Source organism: Erythrolamprus reginae, chromosome 1 (genome assembly GCF_031021105.1).
Source record: "Erythrolamprus reginae isolate rEryReg1 chromosome 1, rEryReg1.hap1, whole genome shotgun sequence".
In the NCBI taxonomy this organism is placed as follows: Eukaryota; Metazoa; Chordata; class Lepidosauria; order Squamata; family Dipsadidae; genus Erythrolamprus; species Erythrolamprus reginae.
In genome coordinates this window covers 90,679,186-90,690,804 of record NC_091950.1, presented here as the reverse complement: position 1 = coordinate 90,690,804, position 11,619 = coordinate 90,679,186, and the positions used below count along the sequence as shown (strand labels likewise).

The 11,619-nt window shown below is 46.1% G+C and overlaps 1 protein-coding gene across 3 annotated transcripts; it reads right to left on the bottom strand.

Moving 5' to 3' along the window:
* Positions 1–4,380: 4,380 nt before the first annotated feature.
* CCDC177 (coiled-coil domain containing 177) lies at positions 4,381–8,324 on the bottom strand. Of its 3 annotated transcripts, none has more exons than XM_070758685.1 (2): positions 7,882–8,324; positions 4,381–7,000 (listed from the first exon to the last, which is right to left on the bottom strand). In XM_070758685.1, the coding sequence occupies exon 2, from the start codon at positions 6,979–6,981 to the stop codon at positions 4,948–4,950; it is 2,034 nt and encodes a 677-aa protein (XP_070614786.1). In that variant the 5' UTR covers positions 6,982–7,000; positions 7,882–8,324; the 3' UTR covers positions 4,381–4,947. The 3 variants fall into 3 exon arrangements, with proteins under 3 accessions (XP_070614786.1, XP_070614802.1, XP_070614794.1); XM_070758701.1 differs by lacking the exon at positions 7,882–8,324 and adding an exon at positions 7,657–7,770; XM_070758693.1 differs by lacking the exon at positions 7,882–8,324 and adding an exon at positions 7,327–7,413.
* Between the last annotated feature and the right edge of the window lie 3,295 nt (positions 8,325–11,619).

Here is an 11,619-nt window from a genome sequence, read left to right as displayed (position 1 = left end):
TTGTGTACTACCCAGAATTAAAAGGCCTATGCATTTGATTTATTACATAATTAAATGTATGTCTGGAACTGCATCCTGCTGAAGCCAAATAGCAATGTAATTTACTTTTGGATATATAAAAATAGCTGTTTATTCAGAGGGTAATGAGTGGCTTTTTCCAAAGAGAGAGAGAAATAGAACGCAATGCTAAACATTACATGCTCTGTGTTCACACATTGTTTAAAATCTTTTGTTTGTTTTAACTACTACATTTAAACTAGGCACAGTGGTCACGGTCACTCATAATGCTAAGCCACCATGTCAACCATAATCTGCACACCATAAAATGTACAGTATGTTCAAATGGACAACTAAACCTAAACCAATCATATTATAAAGCACAACTCCCAGCATAGCCTGATGGCAGCTACAATCTCATACATGTGGGAATGACTGGATGGGGGAAGGCTATTGTAACTGATGCTCCAGGCCCGGGCAGTGGCACCATCTGTTCTCCTTTATTACCATGCCAGACTATTGGAAAGTGGCTCAGAACAGCTGCTCACAGAAGCCTTTGTGGGATCCCAAGGGGCAATAAATTCAAACAGGACAGAAACATTTGCTCTTGGTTCATCCCTTTCCTTACCCAACTTCTCCAGAATGGACCTTAAGTGTGATGGCAGCATGTTTACTTCTGTTTGACCAAGATGTATTTCTTTTCTATTGCAATTTGAGGACATCACACACCCATGCTACTGGGGTTTGTAAGAAGTACAAACCTTGATTTATGGAAAACATAGGGCATAAATAATTAGACCACTCATGGTCTAATTTTGTCTGGTGATGGGCACAATTCACACTTTTGGTGACAGTGTGCCCTGTTTAAAAAGCCAAACAGGGTATTTTAATTTTGAGGAGATGGGAAAACCAGATGGCCCATGCAACATCGTACATCCTTAAGAACAACTGTGAATACCACACTCACTTGAACTCCTGACATTACCTAGTTGGGTGATGAAAGATCTGCAAGTAACAACGTAGCTCAGAATACTTTGCACCCATAACAAAGATGTGAGACTACTAAGGACTTTTCAGTTCAGATCTGAGCTACATATATTCTCTTATATTGGAAGCATGCTATATATAACCTATATATCATTCAGCCAAAGATAATTTTCACATTTTATTCCACATCTTTTTTTCTTTCTACTCATTTGTTTAGAATGTATCTGTGCTTCATCTTTCTAGTAATATGGTAGTTAAACAGTATTTCTAAAATATGAATTTTTCTTTAATATGGCCACTCAACTCAAAGAAAGTGACTCTGGATGATAGGTAGGAGAAGAGGGAAAGTTAGCAGCAAGGAATAAAGAATGTCTTGAAGAGCCTCAATATTAAGCTTTCACTGCCCAGCATAGCTTCACAAAGCAGATGGCAAAATAAGAGAATTAAAAATAATCTGGATGCTCTGTTTATAAGTCTCTGTGGGGGAGGTTATATCAGCTAGGATGATTAATTTAGTAATCATTTTACATTCTGCCAGCATCAATGCCATTGGGAGGGGGAGTTGATAAAACATGATACATGACACTAAAATAGGCATCATATCATCCTAAACTCAAAGATACAACAGAAACTAATAAAAATGAAAGAAAAATATCATATCCATTTAATTACAACGTGAAATCACCATAAACCCAAGCCCAACCTAAGCACACACAAAAAATTAATCCATGAAAAGACAACTAATAACAATAAACCAAAACATGGCAACCAGATTAAAAAATGTCAGTTGCTCAACCATCTGGGATTTCATTCATCCAGACCACATAGCCTGGGGAAAGTCTTGACTAGCTTTCTAAAGAACACAGGTTCAAGGGCAACCATATGGGGTGGGTGTGGGTCAGGATGCCCCAAAAGCAAAATATCAAACACACACATTTAAGTTGTAGATAGATGAAAAAGCACATGAGGGAAGCCAACAAACTTTTTTCATGTATGCAGCACTAATGAAATTTTGCCTACCTGTAACAGAAGTTCCTCTATAAAATAAAGCTGGGGTTGTTGGTTTTTTGGGGTAGCATAGCCCTAAGAGTAAATTTGACTTCAGTTCTCATAATTCTCAACTATTGTGTGTTTTTCATACTGACTAGGTAACTAGGTTAGAGGTCTCCAACCTTGGCAACTTTAAGACTTGTGGACTTCAACTCCCAGAATTCCTCAGCCAGCTGGCTGAAGAATTCTGGGAGTTGAAGTCCACAAGTCTTAAAGTTGCCAAGATTGGAGACCGTTGGACTAAGTAGTTTGGAAAATGAAGTCAACATATTTGGACAACAGGAAGTTGAAATAAAAAAACTCTACAAGTCTTGAAGTCTTGAAGTGTCCCACCGGATTTTATTTATACTGTACATATGTAAGAATGCATCCCCTTGAACCAACAATATTCTGACCAGCTAGAATGTCATGTTTTAAGAAACACTTCCTTTTTTTCAGTTTAAGGCTTCTCTTGGTCTTTAATGGCATATCGAAGGACCACTCTTCAATAAAACGTAAATTTGGCTTAACAATTAAATTGAATTAAAGTTGTTAGTCAATGTAGTTTACAGGATTTGTTTTTGATTGCTTAATAACTTGTTCCTGCATAAGAATGTGGTTTCCATCTGGGAATTTGCCCTTGTAATAAGTTTAGGGATTTAAAACCAGTAAACTTCATCCGCTCTGGTTCATTAAAGTGTAAACCAGACATTTAGACTGGATTTGGCATCTTGATCCATCCTTTCCCAATTACCTCAGATAAGCAAATATTATTGTTTGATGGTATTCAAGATATTGTCACAGGCTATAAGCTACTCCAAGTAATCTGCCTTTTGTGATCATGATTATTTGGAATGCACTCAGCAAATTTGCAAGTTTACACATTCCAAAACGCTCAGAAAAATAAAGGAAACACTCAAAAGAACACAATATAACTCCAAGTAAAACAAACTTCTGTGAAATCAAACTGTCCACTTAGGAAGCAACACTGATTGACAATCAATTTCACATGTTGTCAGCACATTCAACTTTATACAGAACAAGATATTCAATGAGAATATTTCATTCATTCAGATCTAGGATGCGTTCTTTGAGTGTGCCCTTTATTTTTTTGAGCAGTGCTATATCACAACTCTCATACCCTTTAAACAAAATAAAAATATTTCAAAGATACCATTCAAGAGGCTTTTTTTTTTTACAAAAGATTATCTGGCATATAGTCTCAAAGTATAGGTTCATGACCCAGAAAATTCTGTTTGCTTATAAGAGCAGACTTTTTTTGACACACGTCAAATTTTGAAGGGAATTTTGCTTGCAACATTATGTGTTTCATAATAGTTATTTTTAATACCATACCACGATGCTTATCTTTAAATCCAGGACAAAATCATATTATCTTTCCATATCAATATACAGATGCCAATGGGACTGGTAGCTGGGGATTCATTTTCAGCAGGAAAGCAGCATATCTTCCTTCCATGTAACCCAACCAGCCCCATTTTCCACTACTTCAGTGCTAGTTCTTTCTCACCTCATTACCAGCATCTGCTGCCTAAACCATTGCCTTATTTAAAAACAGAGTCCACCCTGGAGCTTTTAAAGCAAACATTGTCTAAACCACAGGCTTATAAGATACCACTTGCATAGCGAGATGTTCTGATTTTAACAACTAAGCAGAGAATAAATGTGATTTATTTCTGCACAGAAGTCTCACGGGGTTAGACATCATTGAAGTTATTCCTCAATTAATAAAATGTGTTTGCTGTTGAGCAGAAATATTAAAAAAACATATTGATTCCAAAACATGTTCTTACATTTTGTTATTAGCACCAAGACATCCTTGACATACAGGTGTATCAATTATAGTGTTAAGCTGATGAATGTATTAATATGTAGGATTTTCATAAACCTTTCCCTGTGGTGTTAATACTTATTTTTTATCCCAAAATATCATTTTACAATACAAGTACACTATACGTAGAACACATTTGAACGCAGCAAGATGATGTTTTCAAGTTGACTCAATAGGTTTGGTATAATAAATTGCATATATCATTACTGATAATAATATATTTAAGGCTTACTCTTTTCACTGTGAATCTTGAGAAATGTAGACTATGAAGACCTGGCTATTCCCCCAGATATTGAAGCCAGGATGTTAATTATGGGTGTCTGGCATTGGTCCACGTGATTGGTGATTATGGAAATTTAATTGGAACTTCACTTGTTTTGTTTTCATTTGGTTTTAATGAAAAGACTTGTTTTTTCCTTTGCTTGTTACCCGGAATTTATTTGGAGAGACGTATAGCCATATTAAATTGATTAATACATAAAATAAATAATAGTCAATGAAAGGGACTGTATAAATGACTTTCTACACGTTTGCAATTTTATTGGAACAAGTTTTTCCACATGCTTTCCTGTCATGAATCAGAATTTCAGTTTTGTTATTAAAATGTTACAAGGCCTAGAGTTTCCAACAGCAAGGATAAATAAAGTGCACCACACGGGCCAGATAAACTCTTTTCAAATAGGGATACATATAAGAGACCAAAGGTTCCATGGCAGAGTGACATTCAAATTAAGACTCAAATATATCAATATGATAATACTTCATTTGAACTTGAAGGAACTGAAATGGCCCTTGAGGATGGGAACAGATTCTTAATATATAAAATGTATGTGTCTTGATTTTATTCCATGAAAACAGTATTTTATTCAACCGAGGAAGGGATACATATTTTCTTTGTATAGATAATTGAAAGTTTTTTTGAATACGTATAACAAGAGCATTTGAAAAAGGTCTATGAAATATATGCTCGAGTTTTTGTGCTTCCCAAAATAATAACTTTTCTTTTAAAAAAAATCTCCCAATTCTGACAATAGGCAGCAAAGACAGAAATCTCTACCTGAATCCCAAACAAAAAAGACAACTCATTTTTTAACCAGGGTGGCCTGTAGTTCTGCCTCAAAGGCCATCTTGTCAAAGGTGCGCATGTTCATCTCCTCGCGGACCCTTTCCCTCACGTGGAATGACGCTCGAGCCACGGACTTTGCACTATCCAAGACAATTTTCTTCTCCTTGCAAATCTGTTCACTTCGCTCCAGCTTCTTCTCAATAGACAACAGGATCTCCTTCCGGCGGATGTCTTCCCACTGCTCGACTTTCTTCTTGTTCACTTTCTGCACCTTCTCCTTTTCCAGCCGGTTCTGCACCACCTTCCGAGCTTTCTGCTGGACGACCTCCTCGGCCACCTGAGCCGCATGCTGGAGCTTCCTCTCCGAGGCTTGGGCTAAGGCCCTCAGGTGCTCCTTCTGCTCCCGGTCTTTGCGCTCTGCTGCCAGCTTGGCTTTCTGGATCTGCAGATCTTCCCGCCTGGCTCTCTCTCTCAGTTCCTGGTTCCTTTTCTCCACGAGCTGCTCGTAGTTCTCCTGAGCTTTGCTCAGGCTCCCTTCCATGGCTGCCCGCAGCACGGCCCGTCCTTCGGCCTCCTGCTTAGCCAGTCCCTTGAGAATGGTCTCGTGTTTCTGCTTGTCAGCTTGGTTGAGCAGCTTCTTCTCTTTCTGAACCAGCTGTTCCTTCACAAGCTTCTTCTGGGCCGCCAAGGTGAGCTTTTCTTGCAGCAGCTGCACCTCTCGCACCTGGACCTCCTTCTTGTTTTCTTCCTGAGCCTTCAGGTTGTGCTCTTGGTGGCGTTTCCTCTTCTTGTCCTCCACGGCGGCTTTCTCCAGCCTCTCCCTCTTCAGGCGCTCCTGCTTCTCCATGTGCTCCTGCCACTTCTCGTCCTCCACCAAGGTCTGCCTTTGCTTCACCTGGGCAGCCTCCTCCCAGCTATGGCTCAGGCGGCCACGTCGCTTCTCCAGCCGGGATTCCCACATCCGGCGGCCCTGCACCAAAGCACGCTGCTTCTGCCGCTCCTCCAGCTCCCTCCTCTGCTCCACCACCCTCCGCTGCACGTCCCACTGGAGGTGGGCGCTGTAGCGCTGCTCCTTCCACAGGCTCTCCTCTTGGTGTTTGGCTATCATCAGGGCGGCAATTTTCCGGTCCCTTTCGGAGACCTCCTTGAAGCCTTTCCTCTGCTTCACTTCCCTGACGATCCTCTCCACTTTCTGGGCGGTTTGCGGGGAGTGGCTCAGGTCACTCAGGCTGAAGCTGCGGCCCACCAGGGAGGTCATGGTGGCCACGCTCTTAGTCCTAGGCACCCCTTGGGTCCATTTGTCCCGGCCGCTGTCTCCGCTGTAAGAAGAAGAGGCACCCGAGTCGGAGGAGGTCTTGGTGGAGAAGCCCTCTCTCCTCTTTTGCAGGGAATCCAAGGAGTGGCTCTTCTTGGTCTTGGGCCCACTCAGAGGAGGAGGAGGTGGAGGAGTGCGGCCTCCAGCCGTTTTCGGCTTGCCGGCCGCAGGGCAGCTCCCATCGGGCAGGTTGCTTTTAAAGGCCGTCCTGGAGGCCGGGGAGGAAGGCAGACTTCCGGTCAGGACCGGCGTGAAAAGCCTCCGCTTCTCCTCCCGGATGATCCTCTCCCTTTCCTCCCGGCACTGCTGCAGTTTCCTCTGCCGATCCATCTCGTAGGCCTCATAGAGGCCGGCGGCTACGCGCATCGACCTGCCGGGGGCTTCCTTGATCAGCTCGCTGAGGGGCCTGGCGAGCAGCTCCACGGGCTTGACGGCGCTCCGAGCGCAGGCTTCGAGGGAGCGCGGGCTGGTGAGCACGTAGCGGCTGCCTTCGGCTTCCGGACAGTCGAAGTTGTAGAGGTCCAGGTGGAGCATCGGCGGCTCTTCGCGACTTTTCTCCGGCTCTCCCACTCGAGGAGGAGGAGGCGCCGCCACCGCCACCGCCGCCGGAGGAGGGGGAGCGGGCGGCTGAACCGCAGCCTCGGTGGTGGTGGCTGCCGCAGACTCTTCTCCCCCCGCGGCACCGCCGGGATCGGGGCATGTTTCCTTGCCAGGATCCGCTACCGGATCCACCATGCCTGGCTCCCTCCAGAATCTGCAATAAAAATACACAATTATAAAGGAGAGGCGAAAGCCAATCAAATGCGGGATTCCACCCCCGCCCCCTGCAATCAATAAATAAATACAATCCCCCGTAGCTATCTCTCTCCGCGGCTGCAAAAGGCAAGAGAAGCGTCCGCCGCAAAGAAAATCGGGGCCGCCGGGAGGGTTGCTGCTGCTGCCACTGCAGCGGTGGCGAAAAGCGGAAGCCCTTAACAAGTCCTAAGGGACGCCAAGCAGAGACTGAGCAGGTTGCACATTCCAGCCTCTTTCTCCCCCCCCCCTCCTCCCTCCCCCCCACCACGCCGCCCTCCTCCTCACCCTTTGCCATTCACTGTCCTGGGCGTCGCGATTGGTTGGCGTGGGAAGTTCTAAGCCCGCCTCCCCGTCAGGGGCGCCTGAGTTGGGGCGAGGGGCGGGGAAAGAACCCCACCCCTCTCTCTCTTACCACCCCCCCCCCCCTTAATATTGTTGTCCTGCAGATATTAAGTTCTATAGCCAGGGCGGCTGGGCGGGAACGGCGGCGGGAAAAACCCCGAACGCCTTTCCCGAAAGAGAGAGATTTCGTCGTGAGGGGGTTTCTCGCGCCAACCACCTTTTCCCGAATTTGGGGTCCCTCCGAGAGCTACGGCTCTCCCAACATACACACACCCCAATCTGGGAGCGACGGCCTCTCCCTAACAATTGGCGTTGCCGGGAATCCGCGCCTCAGAAACACCCCAAAAGGGGAACCCATTTGACAGTCTCGCGGTCCCCATAACAGAGTCTCCCCTGCGGTCCCAGGAAGCTTGCTTCAAACGGGAGTTCTACGCGGGCAAAGTGGCTTGTGTGTGTGTGTGTGAGAGAGAGAGAGAGAGAGAGTTGTAGTTCACTCACCTCTTCTGTGGCGGGTGTTTATTGCCTCGGTCCTCCGGGGGCGGGAGCCGAGAGTTGGAGGAAGCCAGCAGATCCGTCAGGGAGCGAGCAGGCTGCAATTTTGGAGGGTCAGTTCAGGTATCCTGTGGTAACGGCGGCGGCGGCTTCTGCGGCTTCTGCTGCATGGCGTCCGCCAAACCCTGCGCGGCGTCTCTCCCGCAGCCCCGCCGAAGGTCGCGCTCGGCCGGCGATTCGGTGCCTCGGTCCCGAGCATTACCAAAAAAGCCCCATCCTAAAAGGCTTGAAACCGGCGGAGGTCAACGGCGTCCCATCTCCGCCCAGGAGACCCACCTCCGTCTCGCGGCTTACCTCGCAGCTCCTCCCGCTGACAGTGTGGAGACGGGCGGTTGGTTTTGCCAGGGGAGGAGAAAAAGCGAGGGAGGCGGTGGACGCCGAACAGCAACAAGCCCCCCCCCCTGATTTACTGCTTCCCGCAACATCGTGGGGGCCGGGGGAGGAGAAGGTGCGGCGGGGGGGGGGGGGGAAAGGAGGGCCGTGAATAAAGAACGGAGTCGCTAAGCGACTGTTTTCATTTGGGGGTTTTTAGTCCAGCGATGGGATGGGTCCCATCGCTAGGGAAAGAGACATCTTCCCAAGGTTTGCCTGTCCATGGTTTTGCTGATTCATTACCTTCCTCAAAATGCAGAAATGAAAATACACATTCCCCCCACCCCCTCCATAACCCTTAAGACAAATTAATGGTGTTTCTCTGCAGGTGAGAACAAACCTGAGGCCCCTCCAAATGAGTGGGATTTAAAGGGATCTTGCAAGTCATAAACTTGCCATTGGGATCCCTTGTGTTTCAAGCACAGGTCAAGGGATTAAATTCGGATTGTGTCTGCATATGACAGTGATGGTGAACCTTTTTTTTTTTTTTGCTTGGGGGCTAAAAGGGCACGCATTCAATAACGTGCCCCCATGCTTTTTTTATGCTTTGTTGGAGTTTTATTTATTATCTATCTATCTATCTATCGATCTATCTATTTATTGGATTTGTATGCTGCCCCTCTCCGTGGACTTGGGGCGGCTAACAACAGTGGTAAAAACAGCATGTGACAATCCAATACTAAAACAGCTAAAAACCCTTGTTATAAAAAACCAATCATACATACAAGCATACCATGCATAAATTGTAGAAGCCTAGGGGGAAAGAATATCTCAGTTCCCCCATGCCTGGCGGCAGAGGTGGGTTTTAAGGAGCTTACGAAAGGTGAGGGGGGTGGGGGCTATTCTAATCTCTGGGGGGAGTTGGTTCCAGAGGGTCGGGGCCGCCACAGAGAAGGCTCTTCCCTTGGGTCCCACCAAATGACATTGTTTAGTTGACGGGACCCAGAAAAGGCCCACTCTGTGGGACCTAACTGGTCGCTGGGATTCGTGAGGCAGAAGGCAGTCCCGGAGATAATCTGGTCCGGTGCCATGAAGGGCTTTATAGGTCATAACCAACACTTTGAATTGTGACCGGAAACTGATCGGCAACCAATGCAGACTGCGGAGTGTTGGTGTGACATGAACATACTTAGGAAAGCCCATGATTGCTCTCACAGCTGCATTCTGCACGATCTGAAGTTTCCGAACACTTTTCAAAGGTAGCCCCATGTAGAGAGCATTACAGTAGTCGAGCCTCGAGGTGATGAGGGCATGAGTGACTGTGAGCTGTGACTCCCGATCCAGATAGGGCCGCAACTGGTGCACCAGGCGAACCTGGGTAAACGCCCCCCTCGCCACAGCTGAAAGATGTTTTAGATTTTTAATTAATTAATTGGATTCAAGATATTGTATATTGTTTGTTATGTTGTGAGCAGCCCAGAGGCCCCCGAGAGGGGTGGCATAGAAATACAATAAATAAATGTGCCCACATACATAATGCAATGCCCTTCCCCCATCAATGTGCTCACAACCTGCCCTGCTGCCACTCCCGCGCATGCACACAGGCCTCACTGAAGCCTCCAGACTTCCAATAGCCCTGTTGGGCCATTTTTCGCTTTCTAGAAGCTTTCCTGAAGTCAGTGGAGGTCGAAAACCAGCCCAATGGACTTACCAGAAGTTCATTTCCAAACTTCCGGTAATTCCGTTGGGTCCATTTTTCTCCATCAACAGGATCCAGAGACTTTCCTGAAGCCTAGGGAGGGTGAAAATGCCCCCCCACGCCCTCCAGAAGGCCGAAAAATCAGCTGTCCAGCATGCTGGAGCTGACATAGGGCAACATCTTGCTCGCGTGCCCTCAGTTATGGCTCCGTGTGCCACTTTTGACGTGCTTGCCATAGGTTTGCCATTATGGGCATATGCAGAGGTGGGCTGCTGCTGGAATGCCTAATGCTCTGGAACGAATTGTGGGATCGAGCAAAATTACACCTGTGCAGGTAGCAAAAATGCACACAGTTGTGGGTGTGTTTCGGCGAGGGTTTTTGCTTCCTCGCATGCATGTCCCTGGTCACAGTTTTGCTACCTGCATAGGTGCAAGAAGCGTAATTGTGCTCCATCCCACACTTGTGTTCCAGAGCCGCGGGGCTGCATGTAATTAGGCGTTCTGGCATACGACACACATTGTTTCGATTAATCATGGTTTACTGAATAAGCAAGAATAGACTGGGGTTCCTGCATGTGGTTGTAAATTATGATTTGCAAAGTACAGTGAGTGAGTTCATATAACATGGTCAATCAAAATGAAGGAAGCTGAGTGTGATGCATAAAGTTAATTTTGGGGTGGGGGTGACCTAGCCAATCTATCGCCTACAAGCAGAGAGTACACCAGAGCTCCCCTTCTTTCGTATTAAGTGGTACTTTCCAGTTCTGCTTGTGTCCATCTTCTGGAAATAATCAATGCTTTTATTCCAGCATGCAACTCAGTTGCTCAGAAAAGGACAGAGGAGTAACCATTCTAGAGAGACCACAGAAAGCCCTAGAAACCCATGGGAAGAAAGAACCCCTACTGAAGACAATGTATGAAATATATGTCTGTATATAGATTTCGTTCCTATAGGAGGATCTATGAAGCAAATATGCTAATACAGTAACAGCAGGGGAGGGCTATTGCCCAGATGTGGTGGTGGGGGGAGAATGCAGGTCCAAATTAAAATCTGCATTTTCCCGCCAGCTGTGAGCAACTTTTGGCTACACACAAGTGGTATGAGTGTTGCTGCTTATAGGAGCTGCTTAGATTTGGGGGAAATGCCTTCTGTAGGCATTTCCTTTATGGAATCCCAGTATCTTGGTAGGGCTCCTCTCATCCTCACTGGTGCTGTTATGAAATATTGGCTCATTCTCAATAAAGCTATATTTTTGCTTACTTGGTGCTCTAAACTAGGTGGCAGCTGGAGCTCCTAGAATCCTTCCAGAATGCACAAATTCAAAAGCTTTGATTTGGAGGGATTAGAGAGATATAAAATGCCATTTTTATCCCTTTAGACTCCCTCAGTTCAGCTCACTTTGGGCCCAGGCTCCATGCATATTTATAGCATGACTTTCACCTCACACAACAAGTTTAAGGTGACTCTTGATCCTACATGAAGAGGAATCTGTGGATCTAAGGCAGTGCTTCTCAATTATTTTCTGTTAACTCCCCCCCCCCCGGAAGAAGTAAACATTTCACGCACCCCCCAACTGCCTGCCATGATGATTATTTGCAATATTTGGCACGTTTTCGCTGAAAAAACTCAAGCGACCTATCAGCGAGATTGAGGTGTAATGTGTTTAAGTGAC